Consider the following 22,906-nt stretch of genomic DNA (forward strand, 5'->3'; position numbering starts at 1 on the left):
CGGTTCCGAGAGTTCCGGAACCTGTACATAAAATTATTTGAATAGAGATCAACATAAACATCATTTCCGCCCTTTTTATTGCTCATGAAAATCATACATTAAATGTTGTACCACAATACAGCGAGACCTCCAGAGGTGACGGTCCAGATTGCTGTTCACACCGGTACATCTAATACCCAGTAGCACGTCCTATTGCATAGATGCATGCCTGTATTCGTCGTGGCACACTATCCGCAAGTTCATCAAGGTACTGTTGGTCCAGATTGTCCCACTCCTCAACGGCGATTCGGTGTAGGCCCCTCAGAGTGGTTGGTGGGTCACGTCATCCATAAACAGCCCTTTTCAATCGATACAGGCGTGTTCAATAGGGTTCATGTCTGGAGAACATGCTGGCCACTCTAGTGCAGCGATGTCGTTATCCTGAAGGAAGTCATTCACAAGATGTGCACGATGGGGGCGCGAATTGTCGTCCATGAAGACGAATGCCTCGCCAATATGCTGCCGAAATGGTTGCACTATCGCTCGGAAGATGGCATTCACGTACCGTACAGCAGTTAAGGCGCCTTCCATGACCACCAGCGGCGTGCATAGTGCCACGCGAAAGCAGCAACTTGCTGCACTCGCTGGACAGTGTGTGTAAGGCGTTCAGCGTGACCGGGTTGCCTCCAGTCACGCCTACGACGATTGTCTGGTTGAAGGCAAATGCGACATACATCGGTGAAGAGGACGTGATGCCAATCCTGAGCGGTTCATTCGGCGTGTTGTTGGACCCATCTGTACCGCGCTGCATGGTATCGTGGTTGCAAAGATGGATCTCGCCATGGACATCGGAAGTGAAGATGCGCATAATGTAGTGTATTGCGCACAGTTTGAGTCGTAACACGACGTCCTGTGGCTGCACGAAAAGCATTATTCAACATGGTGGCGTTGCTGTCAGGGTTTCTCCGAGCCACAATCCGTAGGTAGCGGTCATCCACTGCAGTAGTAGCCCTTGAGCGGCCTGAGCGAGGCATGTCATCGACAGTTCCTGTCTCACTGTATCTCCTCCATGTCCGAACAACATCGCTTTGGTTCACTCCGGGACGCCTGGACACTTCCCTTGTTGAGAACCCTTCCTAGCACAAAGTAAAAATGCGGACGCGCTCGAACCGCGGTATTGACCGTCTAGGCATGGTTGAACTACAGATAACACGAGCCGTGTACCTCCTTCCTGGTGGAGTGACTGGAACTGATCCACTGGTGGACCCCCTCGCCGGCCGCGGTGGCCGAGCGGTTCTGGCGCTGCAGTCCGGAACCGCGGGACCGCTACGGTCGCAGGTTCGGATCCTGCCTCGGGCATGGGTGCGTGTGACGTCCTTAGGTTAGTTAGGTTTAAGTAGTTCTAAGTTCTAGGGGATTTATGACCTAAGATGTTGAGTCCCATAGTGCTCAGAGCTATTTGAACCATTTGAAGAGCGGACCCCCTCCGTCTAATAGGCGCTGCTCATGCATGGTTGTTTACACCTTTGGGCGGGTTTAGTGACATCTCTGAACAGTCAAAGGGACTGATACAATATCCACAGTCAATACAGTCAATCTTCAGGAGTTCTGGAAACTGGGGTGAAGCAAACCTTTTTTTGATGTGTCGATTCTCTAAATTTTCTCAGTATTGTTGGTCGAAAAGAATTTCGCCTTCCTTCCAGTGATTCCTTTTTGAGTTCCCGAAGCATCTCTGTAACATTTGTGTGTTGATCGAACTTATCGGTAATAAATCTAATAGCTATACTCTGAATTGCTTCGACGTCTTCATTCAGACCGACCTGAAAAGGACCACAAACACTTGAGCAGTGCTGTATGCGGTCTCCTTTACAGATGAACCACACATTCCCAAAATTCTCCCAAGAACCCGAGGTCGACCATTCACCCTCTCTACCACAATCCTCACGTGCTCGTTCCGTTTCGTAGCGCTTTGCAGCGATACGCCCAGATATTTAAAGGACGTAACTGTGTCAAGTAGGAGACTACTAATGGTGTATCCGAACATGACGGGTTTGTTTCTCCTGCTCATCCACATTTACGTACATTTTTGTTCATTTAGAGCTGGCTACCATTCTTCACACCTACTAGAAAATATTTTTAAGTCATCTGTATACAGTCACACTTCTTCAACACTTTCCCGTCGATCACAGCATCTTCAGCAAATAACCGCAGATCGCTACCCAAGCTGTCCGCAAGATGATTTATCTATACAGTGAATAATAGTGGTCCTATCGTACTTACCTGGGGCACTCCTGGTGTTGCCCTAGTCTCTGATGAACACTTGCCTTCGAGGACAAAATATTGGGCTCTGTTACTGACGAAGCCTTCGAGCAGTTCTCAACTTTGGAAACCTATCCCATATGCTTGTATATATTGTATATATGTATTGGTTTCGCAACTTCGTGTAAACTAACCTTTGGGTGCATCGTGACAGAATGGCAGGATATCACAAGTTGTTGTAATCGACATAGAATGTGTTTATGCTACGATATCTTTCCGAGGTCAGTATTTTACAATGAAGAGCCAGAAAAACTGATACACCTGCCTAATATCGTCTAGCTTGTATATATTGTATATATATGCTTCTGGTCTCACAGATGAACAGAGCGAGCTAGATTTCAAACGATCGTTGTTTTAGAAATCCACGTTGATTCCTGCACTGGATATATTCCGTCTCCGGAAATGTTGTACGTTCTCGCTTCCCACGCCCTGGCTCCCAGGTTCGATTCCCGGCGGGGTCAGGGATTTTCTCTGCCTCGTGATGACTGGGTGTTGTGTGATGTCCTTAGGTTAGTTAGGTTTAAGTAGTTCTAAGTTCTAGGGGACTGATGACCATAGATGTTAAGTCCCAAAGTGCTCAGAGCCATTTGAACCATTTTTTTGTTGTAATAAGAACTGAAGGCCGATCCGTGTACCCTTGATGACTGCAGATCGCAAAACTTTACGCCTCGCCTGGGCCCGTCAACAACGACATTGGACCGTTAATGACTGAAAATATGTTGCCTTGTTGCGCGAGTCTCGTTTCAAATTGTATCGAGTGGATGGACGTGCACGGTCGTGGAGACAACCTCATGAATCCATGGACCCTGCATGTCAGCAGGGGACTGTAAGCTGGTGGAGGCTCTGTAATGGTGTGGGGAGTTTGCATTTGGAGTGATATATGACCCCTGATATGTCTAGATACGACTCTGACAGGTGACACGTAGTAAGCATCCTGTCTGATCACCTGTATCCATTCATGTCCATTGTGCATTGGGCAATTCCAATAGGACAATGTGACACCCCACACGTCCAGAATTGCTACGGAGTGGCTCCAGGAACACTCTTCTGAGGTAATCATTTCCGCTGGCCACCAAACTCCCCAGACATGAACATCTGGGATGCCTTGCAACTTGCTGTTCAGAAGAGACCTTCACCCCTTTGTACTCCTACGGATTTATGGAGAGCCCTGTAGGATTCACAGTCTCAATTCTCTCCAGCAGTACTTCAGACATTAGTCCAGTCCATGCCACGTCTTGTTGCAGCACTTCTGTGTACTCGCGAGAGCCCTAGACGATATTAGGCAGGTATATCAGTTTTTCTGGCTCTTCATTGTAAAATACCGACCTCGGAAAGATATCGTAGCATAAACACATTCTATGTCGATTACAACAACTTGTGATATCCTGCCATTCTGTCACGATGCACCCAAAGGTTAGTTTTCACGAAGTTGCGAAACCAAGTTTCGGAACTGCACTACTGTTCATTGCGCATGCACGACGCGCATTTGCACAACTCGCTGTCGAAACTAAAAAGTTCCGGGTTGCCAGGAACTTTCAAGTTCCGGGTTGTTCCAACTTTGGCGACACGAAACTAATAATGGCGCCTAGTTTAAGGTTAAGTATTGCGTCAGTAGCATGTCAGAAAAGTTAAATATAAAACCGGAAACAGACCTGATTGTTCGTCTTGGTGGCAGAACGGTTCTAGGCGCTTCAGTCCGGAACCGCGCTGCTGCTACGGTCGCAGGTTCGAATCCTGCTTCGGACATGGATGTGAATGATGTCCTTAGGTTAGTTAGGTTTAAGTAGTTCTGAGTGTAGGGGACTGCTGACCTCAGATGTTAAGTCCCATAGTGCTTAGAGCCAGTTGAACCATTTGTTCGTCTTGGACATCTACGCCATGCGTAGATATTTATGGATTTTAATGACATTGACTGTAAAGAGAAGCAGAGACATGTTGCTGCACTTGAAGCGGTCGTTTTTTTGTTTGTTTAGTCTTCTGACTGGTTAAATGCCACCTGCCACGAATCCCTCTGCTGTGCCAACCTCTTCATTTCAGAGTAGCACTTGTTACCTATTTCCTCATTTATTTGCTGGATATATTCCAATCTCTATCTTCCTCTACAATAGTATCCCTCTGCAGCGCCCTCTAGTACCATGGAAGTCATTCCCTCATGTCTTAGCACATGTTCCATCATCCTGTCAGTTCTCCTTAACAGTGTTTGCCACATATTCCTGTCCTCTCCTATTCTGCGCAGAACCTTCTCATTCCTTACCTTATCAATCCATGTAATTTTCTGCATTCGTCTGTAGCACCACATCTGAAATGCTTCGATTTCTTCTGTTCCGGTCTTACCACTGTCCATGTTGCACTACCGTACAATGCTGTGCTCCAAGCGAACATTCTCAGAAATTTCTTCCTCAATTTAAGGTCCATATTTGATACGAGTAGACTTCTCTTGGCCAGGAATGCCCTTTTTGGCATTGCTAGTCTGCTTTTGATGTCCTCCTTGCTCCGTCCGTCACTGGTTATTTTGCTGCCTAGGTAGCAGAATTCCTTAACTTCATTGACTTCGTGACCATCAATCCTGATGTTAAGTTTCTCGCTGTTCTCATTTCTACTACTTATCATTACCTTCGTCTTTCTCCGATTTACTCTCAAACCATACTGTGTACTCATCAGACTGTACATTTCATTCAGCAGATCATGTAATTCTTCACTTTCACTCAGGATAGCAATGTCATCAGCGACTCGTTTCATTGACATCCTTTCACCTCGAATTTTAATCCCACTCCTGAATCTTTCTCTTATATCCATCATTGCTCCTTCGATGCGCAGATTGAACAGTAGGGGCAAAAGACTACCTCCCTTTCTTACATTCTTTTTATTTCGAACACTTCGTTCTTGGTCGTCCACTCTTATTATTCCCTCTTGGCTTTTGTACATATTGCATATTACCCTTCTCTCCCTAGAGCTTACCGCTATTTTTCTGGGAATGTCGAACATCTTGCACCATTTTACATTGTCGAACGCTTTTCCCAGGTCGACAATTCCTATGAACGTGTCTTGATTTTTCTTTAGTCTTGCTTCCATTACCAACCGCAACGTCAGAATTGCCTCTCTGACGCAGTCGTACGCGACCTGAACATGGATGGACGGATGATATCAGAGCTGCTCCGTGAAATTCATTCACTTAGAAACGCATAAGCGAGAATAATATCTGGCTGTGGAACAGAAGAAACATTTACTGTAAAGATGAATACGAATCCTCTCTAGCCAAAAAAAGACAGTATTCTGGCGACAATATTTCGCACATCATAGTACGTTTATTTCTTGTCGTGTCATTAATACTTTTTAAAAAACAACGTGAGCTGTTCTGGTGACATTCTCAGATAACTGAAATATCTTCTCGAGTGTCCCACAACAATTCCTTTTAGTAACTCGCTGAGCAAACGGGGTGACATTTTTTGTACCTAATCAAGAATCCAAACACGTCTGTTCTTTCTTTTCTTCTGTATCTATCTGATTCCGACAAGTATTAACTTCGCCACTATTCGTTCAGCTGCCAAAGTTTTCGTTTCAGAGATGACTCCGGTATTGAGAAAATGACGAAACTGAAGCGCACACTGCCGCCGCCGGCGTCTGCTCTCATACATGAAACCAGTTTCGTGAAATTTGCGCTACATGGCTTTGGCACGTGATTCGCAACGTAATGCGTCAAATTCATCTCCCACGGCGACTGCCGCAACTGCTATATCCGCCACGTTTAGCTATGCGAGATAAGATAGGTGGAAAGTGGCGCACGCACGCAACAAAGCGTCGCGTGTGATTTCAGCTGCGTGATGCCTTTGTTTTCTAACCTGTGGCTCTGTGTCGCTGACCGACCGCTGCCGCATTGTGTGACAAACACGACGGAAAGCAGTGACGCCTGGCTAGCGTGATGCACGAACCTTGCCCAATCGACCGCGACCCGCCAGCTAGCTATCGCCCCTCATGCAGCTTGCACTACATCGCTTTGACACATCGTTCCTACTCGAAGCACCGACGCTCAAGTGAGATTATCCAACTTGTTGCTGGATTCACACGTTGGCAGAATTCACGTTGCTCTGTTGCTGCCAAAATGAGCGTCATCAATGTTTACGGCTGCTTGTAAATCTATGAGAACGGGGTAGCGGAGAAAAACGCTGCGTTTGAGAATGCGTTTTGGCAGCCATGTCTAGTTGCCAACACTATACACTATGTGATCAACAGTATCCGGACACCTGGCTCAAAATGACTTACAAGTTCGTGGCGCCCTCCATCGGTAATGCTGGAATTCAATATGGTGTTGTCCCACTATTAGCCTTGATGACAGCTTCCATTCTCGCAGGCATACGTTCAATCAGGTGCTGGAAGGTTTCTTGGGGAATGGCAGCCCATTCTTCACGGAGTGCTGCATTGAGGATCTAACAACCCTACCACGCTGCTAAATATTGCATTTTCGGGCAGCAATAAAGTTATATGATGTGGCAGGTGTCATTAGAGCACAGTTAATAAAGTCATTTCATGAAACAATGGATAAACTAGGCACTCATCTTTTGGTGTTTCCCAAGCTGGTCTCGTTGTGAACTCATGGCTCAATCATCGAAAATCTAGGTAGTGATGATTCCAAGCTTGGATGCAAAGAGGCCTAGGTGTTATTCTGCGATGTTCAAAAGTTTTATAGATGTGTTTCACAAGCCATTCTTGAAGATTAAACCTTTGAAAGTTAGGACAATGGTGATGTAAAAAAAGTAATCAGCACTCCGAATTTAAGTTACACTTCTTTTTTATTACTTTTGTTTCAATATCACGTAAGTCACAAAACATCACTTCAAAATATAAAATATACTTGAAAATATCTTCCTCAGTGTTAAAGTTCACATTTTATAATCTGTCTACAATTTGCGTCTTTTCAACATGACGACCAAGATTTGACTCCCTAATAACCGCTTACACGCCCAAAAATCAGAGTTACAAGTACGACAAAGATAATAGTGACGAAAGAAAGAATACACATAAGAATAATATCACTGCAATATAAGCATATCGATGTATCAAAGTACCTCTACATTAATGAAATCAAATCTGAATGTTGTCTCAGAAATATATTAACTACTTTACAGAAACACAGTAGAATATTGCTGGTATCGAGAGGTTGAGGTGAGATGCCGTAATGGTTACGTAATTCAAGTACCATTACAAGGAGAGGTATCGATGTCGGTCGATGAGGCCTGGCACTAAGTCGGTGTTCCAAAGCATCCCAAAGGTATTCTATAGGGTTCAGTTCAGGACACTATGCAGGCCAGTCCATTACAGGCATGTTTTTGTCGCGTAACCACTCCGCCACAGGTGCCCGATCGTGTTGAAAGATGTCACACCCTCGAATTGCTCTTCTGCAGTGGGAAGCAAGAAGGTGGCCTGTGCTGTGATAGTGCCACGCAAAGCAACAAGAGGTGCAAGCCCCCTCCGAGAGAAAGACTACCATACCATAACACCACCGCCTCCGAATCTTACTGTTGCCATTAGACACGCTGGCAGATGACGTTCACCGGGCATTCGCCTTAGCCAGACCCTGCCATCGGATCGCCACATTGTATATCGTGATTCGTCACACCACACAACGTTTTTCCACTGTTCAATCGTCCAATATTCACGCTCCTTGCACCATGCGATACGTCGTTTCCATTTACCAGCTTTATGTGTGGCTTATGAGCAGCCGCTCGACCATTAAATCCAAGCTTTCTCATCTCCCGCCTAACTGTCATAGTACTTGCAGTGGACCCTGATGCAATTTGGAATTCCTGTGTGATGGTCTGGGTAGATGTCTTCCCATTACACATTACGACCCTCTTCAACTGTGTGCGGTCTCTGACAGTCAACAGACGAGGTCTGCCTGTACGCTTTTGTGCTGTACGTGTCCCTTCAAGTTTACACTTTACCAACACATCGGAAACAGCGGACCTAGGTATGTTTAGGAGTGTGAAAATCTCGCATACAGACGTATGACACCCAATCATCTGACCACGTTCAAAGTCCGTGAGTTCTGCGGAACGCCCCGTTCTGCTCTCTCACGATGTCTAATGACTACAGAGGTCGCTGATATGGAGTACCTGGCAGTAGGTGGCAGCACAATGCACCTAATATGAAAAACGTATGTTTTTATGGGTATCCGGATACTTTTGATCACATAGCATAGAACGGCGAGCCTGAGCGACCGTCCTCGTTATGTAGCAATCATTGAGCTGTCGCGTCCAGCGAGTGGTCTAGACGCTCAGTGGCATTAGAGACTGGAGAAGGTCCGCCCAGCCACCTAATGTGGAGATAGTTAACCGGAAGTTTGAAAGATTTATGGTACTCGGTTGGGAAATAATCGAACAAAGACAAGACGTGAATAATTACAATCTTTAATTGCTCATCTGAACAAGAATTGGATAATAACTTGATTGAAAGTATACTATACCTGATTGCAAAATCAGTGGAGCGAGGTACGTGGCTGAGTATGAGCGCGAGTAAAGCCAAAGCGAATACTACAAGTCGAGGCTCCGGGCCTACCCTACACAGACTGGAATCTTGGATCGCTGTCTGTCCTGAAATCCCCCACGGGCTGCGCCGCCACCGCCTTTATACTGTGCGGCAGCTCACGCTCCGCATTCCACGTTGTCACTTTCGGACACTGCTGTGCTGGGCCTCGTGTATGACCATGTATGGTCACCGTCAAAGCACTACCGCGCCTCACGGTTCTTCACATGAGCTCACGTGATGCCCCGCGGGTCAGTGTAACATTTCCGTCCAAGATTCTGCTCCAGGCGGGTGTAAAATGAATGTTCAAATGGTTCAAATGGCCCTAAGTACTACGGGACTTATCATCTGAGGTCATCAGTCCACTAGACTTAGAACTACTTAAACTTAACTTACCTAAGGACACCACACACATCCATGCCCGAGGCAGGATTCGAACCTGCGACCGTAGCAGCAGCGCGGATCCGGGCTGAAGCGCCTAAAAACGCTCAGCCACAGTGACCGGCAAAATGAATGTGCGCAACGGAAAATAATAAACGCTAAAATGAAGATTTGGCCCTGCCTGACTACCCCCTGAAGCAGATCTCTTAATTCTATAAATTACAATCTAAACATAAATGAATGATGAAGGCACTAATCCTATTAAATGATAAACGTTGTTCCTGTTTATATACTTATTGTAGGTCAAAAAACGTTTATATTACAAAGTTTACACTTTCTCAGTAAATTACTGATCAATCGCCCAACTCTGCCCCTTATTATGACTGCGCGGTCTAATATCAATAACGCGAAATGGCTGACATCATCTACGTACCAACCACTAGAAGACACTACTTTCAAAGATGATCTGCGCTGGTGCGGAACCTCAGTGGAAATAAACTAACGTGATTACAGCTGTTTAGCTTTTATAGCCCTAATAAGCCGAAGCAATTTGCGATATCACCTAATGTACTGCGTCCGGTGCGTTGAAGTTCAAATGGCTCTGAGCACTATGGCTCTGACCACTATGGGACTTAACTTCTGAGGTCATCAGTCCCCTAGAACTTAGAACTACTTAAACCTAACTAACCTAAGGACATCAGACACATCCATGCCTGAGGCAGGATTCAAACCTGCGACCGTAGCGGTCGCGCGGTTCCAGACGGTAGCTCTATGTACATTTACATATGCATACATACACTGCAAGCCACCGTACGGTGCATGGCGGAGGGTACCTTGTATCACTATTAGTCATATCGTTTGCTGTTACATTCGCAGTCTGGAACCGCGCGACCGCTACGGCATGGATGTGTGTGATGTCCTTAGATTAGTTAGGTTTAAGTAGTTCTAAGTTGTAGGGGACTGATGACCTCAGATGTTAAGTCCCATAGTGCTCAGAGCCATCTGAGCACTGTATTTATATCGAAACTGTATACTCAATATTGCAATTACGCTCTCAACATGGTAGTGTAGATTGTGGGGAAATAATTATTAGCCCTATATTGACTATAAACCTACAGGTGCCGATTTTGTCTCATTTATCATGTATTTTGGTGCATGGTTTTGAAGGCCTGAATGTTGATAAAAATAAAATCGGAACCCTAGTGACAGTTTTCTGTTTTCTTTTTCAGGCCTGCTGACATACCGGAGATACTATGGTTCGAGGAGGAGACGGAACTGATTCGCAGCTGTGGCGCCCTCAGCTCTGCCCTCGGACTGCAGAAGAGGTGAGTAAATGTGGCGCAGCCGAGGCGTTTGTTAGTCTAAACAGCAAGGCCCGTCAGCTGAACACAGGAACGCTTGTTGTAAAGTTTTATCACCGAGGGGGGGGGGGGGGGAGGAGGGTCTAGCTGAGGGTAGCTCACATCACGCTAGCGCTCTACGGAGCTGTTGCCCTGGGCCAGCACGGACCTGGTAGAGGGGCCGCGTCGGACAGTGGCAGGTGTGTCGACGAATGAGGGGTGCGGCACGCCAGCGGACAGAAGCTCACAAGCAGACGGCACCTGCTCATCATCATAGATTTGGTTCAGATTTATGGTGCATTCAGGGCTTGGCCAGGAATCAATGTGATAGAAGCGAGAGCTCCAGATGGCCAAGCGAGGCACGAGCCGTATGTGCTAGCGTCGTTTCCAGGCAACTGTCGGTGCAGCGGTAAGAGCGCAAAACGATAATCCAAGGGTCGTGAGGTCGAGTTCTTCTGCGGAAAACTTTTTCCTTTTTTTCAATTATTGCGTTACTTACACGGCAAATAATGTGAAATAACGCTCAGTATATTGTGTTTATTAATATTTTCATAAATGGTATGAAAAGGAAAGGCAAAAATAATATGGGATTGGAAATAAATTTCCAGAAAAGGATTGAAAGGCGTACAGGAGAACGTCATATACAAAATTAGATACTGGTGTTATTTTTAGGCGGCCGGTTTGGCCGTTCGGTTCTAGGCGCTTCAGTCTGGAACCGCGTGACCGATACGGTCGCAGGTTCGAATCCTGCCTCGGGCATGGATGTGTGTGATGTCCTTAGGTTAGTTAGGTTTGAGTAGTTCTAAGTGACTGATGACCACAGATGTTAAGTCCCATAGTGCTCAGAGCCATTTGAACCATTTTTTATTTTTTTATTTTTACAGTTGATGATTTACACATGCTGCGATAATATTCATCGTAAAGAGAGGGGGAGAACTAATTTTTCGGCATACTACACACGTTATGAAGCCTTATTTTTACAATTACATGGGTGTTTCAAAGTTTCTGTACAAAAACCAACTGGTTTTACATTCACAAAACGCATAATTTCGCCAATTATTGGCGAGGATAGCTGATGGTTTACAGTGGAATATTATTTTTATACAGTCTTCTCGGAATGTTATTTCTTTTCTTCGCTCGACGAGATAAGAGCAATTTTGAAACTTTTTGATTGGATTCTTTAGCTGACGATAAAATTGGATATGACAAGTTGCACTTGTGCATTTGGGAGGAGCAGCCTTTCAGCTGTCTGGAAAGTACGCTAAGTTACACTGATGAGCCAAAACATTATGTCCACTGCCCACCGTGTCCGCGGCTCGTGGCCTTGCGGTAGCGTTCTCGCTTCCCGCCCGCGGGGTCCCGGCTTCGATTCCCGGCGGTGTCAGGGATTTTCCCTGCCTCGAGACGACTGGCTGTTGTGTGTCTTTCATCAGCATTTCATCCTTATTCACTCGCAAGTCGCCATAGTGGCGTTAAAGAGCTTGTGGAGCGGCGGCCGAACCGGCCCGCGAGGGGTCTCCCGGCCACCAATGCCATACGCTCAATATTATTATTATTATTACGAGGTGCATTCAAGTTCTAAGGCCTCCGATTTTTTTTCTCCGGACTGGAAAGAGATAGAAACGTGCGCATTGTTTTAAAATGAGGCTGCGTTCATTGTCAATACGTCCCAGAGATGGCAGCACCGTACGGCAGATGGAATTTTACCGCCAGCGGCGAGAATGAGAACTGTTTTAAATACTTAAAGTGGCGACGTTTTCCTTACGTGAACAGCATGCAATCATTCGTTTTCTGAATTTGTGTGGTGTGAAACCAATTGAAATGCATCGACGGTTGAAGGAGACACATGGTGACGGAGTTATGGAAGTGTCGAAAGTGCGTTCGTGGGTGCGACAGTTTAATGAAGGCAGAACATCGTGTGACAACAAACCGAAACAACCTCGGGCTCGCACAAGCCGGTCTGACGACATGATCGAGAAAGTGGAGAGAATTGTTTTGGGGGATCGCCGAATGACTGTTGAACAGATTGCCTCCAGAGTTGGCATTTCTGTGGGTTCTGTGCACACAATCCTGCATGACGACCTGAAAATGCGAAAAGTGTCATCCAGGTGGGTGCCACGAATGCTGACGGACGACCACACAGCTGCTCGTGTGGCATGTTGCCAAGCAATGTTGACGCGCAGCGACAGCACGAATGGGACTTTCTTTTCGTCGGTTGTGACAATGGATGAGACGTGGATGCTATTTTTCAATCCAGAAACAAAGCGCCAGTCAGGTCAATGGAAGCACACAGATTCACCGCCACCAAAAAAATTTCGGGTAACCGCCAGTGCTGAAAAAATGATGTTGTCCATGTTCTGGGACAGCGAGGGCGTAATCCTTACCCATTGCGTTCCAAAGGGCACTACGGTAACAGGTGCATCCTACGAAAATGTTTTGAAGAACAAATTCCTTCCTACACTGCAACAAAAACGTCCGGGATGGGCTGCGCGTGTGCTGTTTCACCAAGACAATGCACCCGCATATCGAGCTAACGTTACGCAACAGTTTCTTCGTGATAACAACTTTGAAGTGATTCCTCATGCTCCCTACTTACCTGACCTGGCTCCTAGTGACTTTTGGCTTTTTCCAACAATGAAAGACACTCTCCGTGGCCGCACATTCACCAGCCGTGCTGCTATTGCCTCAAAGATTTTCCAGTGGTCAAAACAGACTCCTAAAGAAGCCTTCGCCGCTGCCATGGAATCATGGCGTCAGCGTTGTGAAAAATGTGTACGTCTGCAGGGCGATTACGTCGAGAAGTAACGCCAGTTTCATCGATTTCGGGTGAGTAGTTAATTAGAAAAAAATCGTTGGCCTTAGAACTTGAATGCACCTCGTACTGCCCATCGTAAAGTTGACTGCCTCCTGGTGGTATTGTGAGCACGTGACGCAGTAACGAAAGAATGTAAGCGGTAGATAGTCATTATAGCGAAGATACGGGCCACAAATGCAGAAAATCACTGATATAAGCGATTCTGACAAAGGGAACGTTCTTGTGGCGATGCGGCTGGACACGAGAAGCTTTGAAACGGCGAAGCTGATGACCTGTTGGCGTACTACTGTCGTGAACACCTATGGAAAGTAGTTGAAGGACGGTGAAATAACGGTTTGGCCCTACGGTATTGGACGACCATGGCTCATCACAAAATGTAGAGCCAATTATTCAAAATGACAGTCACAATCGCATTATTTGTTTAGTCGCCAACCGGTTTCAACCCGCGATGGGGTCATCTTCAGGGCAATTTACACCATTTGATCGCTCGCTGGAGTCGTCACCCTGCCTGTGTGCGGTTGATAGTTGCATTGTAGTCGCACTGAATTTCCTTTTCGATGCGGCCACAACTCTCTTCCATGGTAATTATTGTCTTTGACTGCATTACTATCTGGGATTTAACCTTCATTCATATGATTTTGAATTTATTCTATAGATATTTGATAAAGAATCTGTGATAATCGTTTCCTTTTATCTCCCCTTTTTGTATACTATTCTCAGTATTTGATTGATATTGGTGTTAATCATAATATTACCAGTGTAGATTTTATCGTCAATAGTTGCCGTCACTGCCAAGATGGCTCACTTCCATACTTTAAGTTACCACAAACTTTGTTAATTGGGGTTTTCTGTCCTTGGGGCGTTACAATAGGCAACGACCTGTGGCATATGTGGCGACACAATAAAATGCTGGTGCAGTCACAAGTGTTTCGGAGCACACCGTTGATTGTTGACCACGGAGCTCCACGTCACACGACCCCTGCGTGTTCCTGTGTTGATCCAACGACATCGTCACTTATGATTACAGCGGACTCAGCAGCACTGAGTCTTCGAACTGGCCGTGCGGTTCTAGGCGCTACAGCTTGGAACTGCGGGACCGCTACGGTCGCAGGTTCGAATCCTGCCTCGGGCATGGATGTGTGTGATGTCCTTAGGTTAGTTAGGTTTAAGTGGTTCTAAGTTCTATGGGACTCATGACCAAAGAAGTTAAGTCCCATAGTGCTCAGAGCCATTTGAACTATCACTGAGTGTTCACCGTGTATCAGTAGAAACGCGTCGCCTGTCGAATGAATCGCACATCGGTGGTTGGGTCGCTGCACGTCATCATCTAGAGAATGTCTGCACGAACCACGCACGGCACCACAGGCGCAGGCATGTGAGGGCAGAATTATGTTATTAGGTACAGTGAGTATGGCCTCCGCGGGATCTGTGGTAGTAATCGAAGGCATCATGACAGCATTGAACTATGTGAACATTATTGCGTACCACCTGCGTCGCTTCATGCTTGAAGTCTACATCTACATCTACATCCACACTCCGACAGCCACCTGACGGTGTGTGGCGGAGGGTACTTTGAGTACCTCTACCGGTTCTCCCTTCTATTCCAGTCTCGTATTGTTCGTGGAAAGAAATATTGTCGGTATGCCTCTGTGTGGGCTCTAGTCTCTCTGATTTTATCCTCATGGTCTCTTCGCGAGATATACGTAGGAGGGAGCAATATACTGCTTGACTCCTCGGTGAAGGTATGTTCTCGAAACTTCAACAAAAGCCCGTACCGAGCTACTGAGCGTCTCTCCTGCAGAGTCTTCCACTGGAGTTTATCTATCACATCCGTAAAGCTTTCGCGATTACTAAATGATCCTGTAACGAAGCGCGCTGTTCTCCGTTGGATCTTCTCTATCTCTTCTATCAACCCTACCTGGAACGGATCCCACTCCGGTGAGCAGTATTCAAGCAGTGGGCGAACATGTGTACTGTAACCTACTTCCTTTGTTTTCGGATTGCATTTCCTTAGGATTCTTCCAATGAATCTCAGTCTGGCATCTGCTCTACCTACTATTAATTTTATATGCTCATTCCATTTTAGATCACTCCTAATGCCTACTCCCAGATAATTTATAGACTTAACTGCTTCCAGTTGCTGACATGCTATATTGTAGCTAAATGATAAAGAATCTATCTTTCTATGTATTCGCAGCATATTACACTTGTCTACATTGAGATTCAATTTCCATTCCCTGCACCATGCGCCAATTCGTTACAGATCCTCCTGCATTTCAGCACAATTTTCCATTGTTACAACCTCTCGATATACTGCAGTATAATCCGCAAAAAGCCTCAGTGAACTTCCGATGTTATCCACAAGGTCGTTTATACATATTGTGAATAGCAACGGTCTTACGACACTCCCCTGCGGCACATCTGCAATCACTCTTACTTCGTAAGACTTCTTTCCATTGAGAATGACATGCTGCGTTCTTTTATGTAGGAACTCTTCAATCCAATCACACAATTGGTCAGATAGTCCATATGCTCTTACTTTGTTCATTATCGACTGTGGGGAACTGTATCAAACGCCTTGCGGGAGTCAAGAAACACAGCATCTACCTGGGAACCTGTGACTATGGCTCGTGGACGAATAGCGCGAGCTGAGTTTCACACGATCGTCTTTTTCGAAACCCATGCTGATTCCTATAGATCTCCCCCAACGGCGATGACATCTTCCTACAGTTGTAAGGTCAGAATCGTGTTACTGTGGTTTGAGGGACATTATAGTGAACTCACATTGATGTCTTGGCCAGCAAATGTGCCTGATATGTACCTAATGGAACACTTCTCGAGCGCCAGCTGCTTGCCCGTACACCACCATGCCGTAATTTGTGGGAGTTGCTTGACCTGTGCGTAGACCTCTGGAGCCATATACTTCTGGATTCGTGTTAAGGTCTTGTAGAATCCATGCTGTATAGGGTTATACCAAACATTTGGATGAAATCGGAGATCATGAGTAGACGCGGTCCACTTGTCACTGTATGGGCTACAGCGATGCAGTAAAACAGCCGCAAGACAGCAGTTCCGATCTAATTTGCAGCCAGTAAATCCCCGATTCATTAAATGGTCGACCAACCATATGTAATAATGCCTGACAAATGTCAGATTACTTTAAAAATCACGTAATGTAATTAATATTTGTCTTTAGACACGTAAGCGAGAAAAAGTTCACGAAAGGATTGACATTGTGCTTAAAATTTGTTAGAAGTCACTAGGTGGTCTCATTACTAAACACTGGATAAATACAGTCTCGCTAATTTGCGCTCCATTTTAAGGGCAAATTAGTTTTTGACGCATCCCAATATTTATGACGTCATATCTCATTATGAGAGGTACAGTTATATAATTTTGCAGCTAATTTAGTGATATACGTCAAAACTGTCTGCAAAGTGTGTTAAGGACAGAGTTTATAGGAAAGAAGTGATAAATTAAAACGTCCTGCTTGATGGTGAAGTTTCGCTGCGCGAAATTTTAAGTAACAGCTACTTTCCTTCGCATATCTCCTGAACTAAATACGAGGGTCACTCCAAAATAAATTCACACTATTTTTGTAAAAATACAGTTTTCATGCTGCATGTGTGAAAGTTTTACAGTGTGTAAATACATCCTTCCCGCTTGTTTTCAAACTTAGTTCAACCTGTTCCCGTGAGTGACGCCGTCACAGCATGTCTTCAAAATGGCTGCTACATTTGACGTTCGTCAGAAGCAAGGTGCTGTCATAGAATTCCTGTGCTGTGGAAACGAGACAGTGGGAAACATCCACAAGAAGTTGAAAAAGGTGTATGGAGATGCTGCTGTCGATCGCAGTAGAGTTAGTCGGTGGGGAAGCAGGTTTCGTGATGAAAGCGGGCACGGCAATATTGAGGATTGTACTCGCAGTGGCAGTCCTCATACTGTACACACTCCAGAAAATGTGCAGAGAGTTAACGAATTGGCGACTGCTGATAGACGCATCACAGTGAAAGAATTGTCACGCTACGTTGGGATAGGGGAAGGAAGTGCTTGCAGAATACTGAAAGTGTTGGCGTTAAAAAAGGTTTGTGCCAGGTGGGTTCCCAAGATGTTGACAGTGGCTCACAAAGAAACAAGAAAAATGGTGTGCAGCGAACTTTTCGAACAGTACGAGAATGGTGGAGATGAATTTCGTGGAAGAATTGTGACACGGCTCCATGATTTTTCACCAGAGACGAAGAGGCAATCAATGGAGTGGCATCATTCAAATTCACCCAAGAAAAAAAATTCAAAACCACACCTTCTGCTATAAAAGTTATTGCTACGGTGTTTTTCGATTCCGAAGGACTCTTGCTTGTGGACACCATGACAAGTGGAACCACCACAAATTCTGATACATATGTGACGACACTGAAGAAACTTCAAACGTGACAGAGTCGTGTTCGACCACATTGGCAAAAGCAGGATGTTTTGCTGTTGTACGACAATTCATGGCCACACGTCAGTCAAAAAACCATGGAAGCGATCACAAAACTCGGATGGACAACACTGAAAAACCCGCCTTACAGTCCTGACCTGGCTCCATGTTACTATCATCTCTTTGGGAAACTGAAAGACTCTCTTCCTGGAACAAGGTTTGAAGATGATGACTCCCTTGTGCACACTGCCAAACAGTAGCTCCAACAGGTTGGTCCAGAATTTTACCTTGCGGGTATGCAGGCGCTGGTTCCAAGATGGTATAAGGCAGTTGAGAGGGCTCGAAATTGTGTGGAGAAAAGAAAATATTGTTCCTAAAGGATCTGTCTACACACCGTAAAACTTTCAAACATGTAGAATAAAAGATGGATTTAAAAAAAAATAGTGTGTATTTCTTTTTGAGTGACCCTCGTATATTTACAAAAATATAGGGACAAAAATATGGAAACAGCAAAAGCACATTACCATGCTTAATACGGTGTAGGATAAATACAGGTCCTACATGGTTTTCAAGGGAACCTTACACCATTCTTCCTGAAAAATAGTGGCAAGTACCGGTAACGATGATGATGGATAGCAATCAGGCACCATTCTCTCCAAATTAGACCACAAAGACTCAATAATAGTGAGGTATGGCGACTATGGTGGCCAGGGGAGATGTGACAATTCGTCCTCGTGCTCACAGAGCCAGCCCTGAATGATACAAGGTGTGTGAACAGCGGACCTGTCGTCTCGGAACACAGCATCACCTCTCGGGAACAAACACTGTACCATGGGACGGACCGGATCAGCCAAAATCGCCGCATAATCCTTGACTGTAGTGCGACCACGCAGAGTAACCATGGGGCGCATGGAATACCGCCATATCGCTGCCAAAATCATCACGAAATCTCCGTCATGTTTCACTCTTGGGAAGTAAACTGGGCCCGAAGTTGGAAACAGTGTGTAAGAAGAGTTGTTCGACCAAATGGCTGTATTCCATTTCTCAGTAGTAAAGGAATTATGGCTTCGAAACCACGTTTTCCTGTCACAGGAATTTGAATTACTGATGAGTTGTTTTGGAATTCCAGCTGGCCCAGCAATTACCAGCTTATGGAGCTACCTTCGTGTAGATTTGGCATTGACGGTTTGCGAGCGCGACATTCAGTTCTGCTATGACTTCAAGAGGAATATAATAATTCCAATCCCAAAGAAAGGAGGTGTTACAGATGTGAAAATTACCGAACTATCAGTTTAATAAGTCACAGCTGCAAAATGCTAACGCGAATTCTTTACAGACGAATGGAAAAGCTGGTAGAAGCGGACCTCGGGGAAGATCAGTTTGGATTCCGTAGAAACATTGGAACACGTGAGGCAATACTGACCTTACGACTTATCTTAGAAGAATGATTAGGGAAGGGCAAACCAACGTTTCTAGCATTTGTAGACTTAGAGAAAGCTTTCGACAATGTTGGCTGGAATACTCTCTTCCAAATTCTAAAGGTGGCAGGTGTAAAATACAGGGAGTGAAAGGCTATTTTCAATTTGTACAGAAACCAGATGGCAGTTATAATAGTCGAGGGGCATGAAAGGGAAGCAGTGGTTGGGAAGGGAGTGAGACAGGGTTGTAGCCTCTCCCCGATGTTATTCAATCTGTATACTGAGCAAGCAGTAAAGGAAACAAAAGAAAAATTCGGAGTAGGTATTAAAATCCATGGAGAAGAAAGAAAAACTTTAAGGTTCGCCGATGACAGAATTACAATGTCAGAGACAGCAAAGGACTTGGAAGAGCAGTTGAACGGAATGGACAGTGTCTTGAAAGGAGGATATAAGATGAACATCAACAAAAGCAAAACGAGGATAATGGAATATAGTCGAATTAAGTCGGGTGACGCTGAGGGAATTAGATTAGGAAATGAGACACTTAAAGTGGTAAAGGAGTTTTACTATCTGGGGAGCAAAATAACTGATGATGGTCGAAGTAGAGAAGATATAAAGTGTAGACTGGCAATGGCAAGGAAAGCGTTTCTGAAGAAGAGAAATTTGTTAACATCGAGTATAGATTTAAGTGTCAGGAAGTCGTTTCTGAAAGTATTTGTATGGAGTGTAGCCATGTATGGAAGTGGAACATGGACGATAACCAGTTTGGACAAGAAGAGAATAGAAGCTTTCGAAATGTGGTGCTACAGAAGAATGCTGAAGATAAGGTGGGTAGATCACGTAACTAATGAGGAGGTATTGAATAGGATTGGGGAGAAGAGAAGTTTGTGGCACAACTTGACTAGAAGAAGGGATCGGTTGGTAGGACATGTTTTGAGGCATCAAGGGATCACAAATTTAGCATAGGAGGGCAGCGTGGAGGGTAAAAATCGTAGAGGGAGAGCGATAGATGAATACACTAAGCAGATTCAGAAAGATGTGGGTTGCAGGAAGTACTGGGAGATGAAGAAGCTTGCACAGGATAGGGTAGCATGGAGAGCTGCATCAAACCAGTCTCAGGACTGAAGACCACAACAACAATGACTGCTGCAGCTGCCTTCCTGTTATGTTTCGTTGCAGTCCTCTCCAATGACCGTCTACCACGATCACTCAATGTACTCCTTCGTCCGGGCTGTGACTTAGCGGATGACTCTTTTCTGCTTTCCCTGTATGCGGCATAAATCATCGACATAGTGCATCTTAAAACGCGAAGTACTTGGGTTACGTTGATTGCGGAAGCACACACCGTAGCAGCATCGATAATTTGCCGACGTTCCGATTCACTTAAAAACACTCCGTCTCCAGGTCACAAGCGGCCCATCGGGACCACCCGACCGCCGTGTCATTCTCAGATGAGAATGTGGATAGGAGGGGCGTGTGGTCAGCACACTGCTCTCCCGGTCGTTATGATGGTTTTCTTTGACCGGAGCCGCTACTATTCGGTCGAGTAGCTCCTCAATTGGCATCACAGGGCTGAGTGCACCCCGAAAAATGGCAACAGCACATGGCGGCCCGGTCGGTCACCCATCTAAGTGCCAGCCACGCCCGACAGCGCTCAACTTCGGTGACCTGACGGGAACCGGTGTTTCCACTGCGGCAACGCCGATGCCGGTCCAATTCACTTAGCTGCGACATAATGCATCGACAACTACACATAACACTGTTCTGATCTTGACTGACAGTTGTAACGCATTGACGACATGGCATAAGTGTCGTGGTGATCAATCAAGACAGCATAGCACGCAGAGTACGCCAGTGTCTGCATTATTTTCGAATACACATTTCTCACTGTGTTTCCACACTTTTGTCCGACCCCAGTACGCGTCGAACAATGACATAATTTTTCAGATGCACACAGTAATAAATGTAGATACTGTCTGCAAAATACATTGCGAATAGGGTTACCAGTTAAGAAGAAATAGTTGTGGCCGAGCGGTTCTAGGCGCTTCAGTATGGAACCGCGCAACCGCTACGGTCGCAGGTTCGAATCCTGCCTTGGGCATGGATGATGATGATGATGATGATGATGATGATGATGATGATGTTTGGTTTGTGGGGCGCTCAACTGCGCGGTTATCCTCACCCGTACAAATTCCCAATGTTTTCTCAGCCCAGTCTCGTCACTCTTCATGAATGATGATGAAATGATGACAACACAAACACCCAGTCATCTCGAGGCAGGTTCGGGGATGGATGTGTGTGATGTCCTTAGGTTAGTTAGGTTTAAGTAGATCTAAGTTCTAGGGGACTGATGACCCCAGATGTTAAGTCCCATAGTGCTCAGAGCCATTTGAGCCAAAGAAGAAATAAATTAAAGGGATATGCCTGACACTGTACTTTTATTGCGTGTCGTTTTAAGTAAAAGGTAGTTTTTCACACTTTTCGATGTTTATGATGTCATATGGCCTGAACAATGTGTTGTACAATAATATAACTTTGCAGGTACATTTTGCGATATATGTAGATACTGGCCAGCCGAAGTGGCCGTGCGGTTAAAGGCGCTGCAGTCTGGAACCGCAAGACGGCTACGGTCGCAGGTTCGAATCCTGCCTCGGGCATGGATGTTTGTGATGTCCTTAGGTTAGTTAGGTTTAACTAGTTATTAGTTCTAGGAGACTAATGACCTCAGCAGTTGAGTCCCATAGTGCTCAGTGCCCATGTAGATACTGCCTGCAATGTGTGTTGCCAGTAAAGTTAGTAGTAAAGAAGTAATAAATTAAAACGTCATGCCTAATGTTGAAGTCTGAATGTATGACTAACGAAAATGTAGTAAAGAGATTAACTTTTTTTTTCCTTTCATCATTTTGTCTGGGGGGTGAGCGAGAAGAAGTTTCGTGGAGGTTTGAATTCACGTGTGAAGTTTGCTGGCATACGCTAAATACTCTCATTCTCAAGTACTGGACGAATATGGCCCGGGTATTTGCGCGCCGTCAGTTTCCCTGTCTCAACACACACTGTTTCTAACTGCTATACTTGTCTTCTTGTGTTAAGCTTATAACACATGATATGCTTCTCAATGAGTAGATTGTGATAACTCTTTATATTTTGAAATTCGCACAGTAATTATGCGAAATGTTGAAAATCAAATTTTCGTTGGCTCTGGAACCTATTATACACGCAGCATCCAACTGGCAATAGGTTCCGGGACAACGATTTAATTATACACATTGACAAATAAATGTTTTGATGATCGTTCGATACATGAAAATTGGAAATGGAAAACGTTCTACGTTCCCTTTTTTTTCTTTGCAAAACGCATTTTCAGTGTTACTGCGTTTTCGGTGCTCTGTTGCATGTCCCTAGGCTTGGCCCAGGAGCCGGAACCATGGCGAAAGTCTTTGAAACCTGCGTAAGTAGACGACTCATGGTCTTTGTGTAAAGCTGTGCTTCCCTATGGAGTTCCGTGATTTAAAATGTATGGGAAGTGGTTTATTGTTTGCTACAGCTCTACTGCTTGTAAACCTAATGCAGTATGTATGAACTTGTATTATAACAAAAAAGTTGTGCCTCAATATTAACGGCCCTAGCAAAGAAATATTGCTTCCCGCCATTTTCTTAAAAAGTCATTATTTTCATCATGGCAACGACAACAGCAACCGTTACGAAATTGTCTCGAATG

At 45.2% G+C, this 22,906-nt stretch overlaps 1 protein-coding gene and 1 pseudogene across 1 annotated transcript in view; one reads left to right on the forward strand and one right to left on the reverse strand.

Annotated features, from left to right (window-relative positions):
• The window catches only part of LOC124620219, a 264,043-nt gene that overhangs the window by 224,396 nt on the left and 16,741 nt on the right, over positions 1–22,906 (forward strand). The window contains exon 2 of the mRNA XM_047146887.1: positions 10,428–10,523. Within this exon, the coding sequence (XP_047002843.1) occupies positions 10,428–10,523 (96 nt within the window). The remainder of the gene's footprint in view (positions 1–10,427; positions 10,524–22,906) is intronic.
• Positions 20,780–20,897, reverse strand: LOC124621100 (annotated as a pseudogene).

The sequence above is a fragment of the Schistocerca americana genome, chromosome 6 (assembly GCF_021461395.2).
Source record: "Schistocerca americana isolate TAMUIC-IGC-003095 chromosome 6, iqSchAmer2.1, whole genome shotgun sequence".
Taxonomy (NCBI): Eukaryota; Metazoa; Arthropoda; class Insecta; order Orthoptera; family Acrididae; genus Schistocerca; species Schistocerca americana.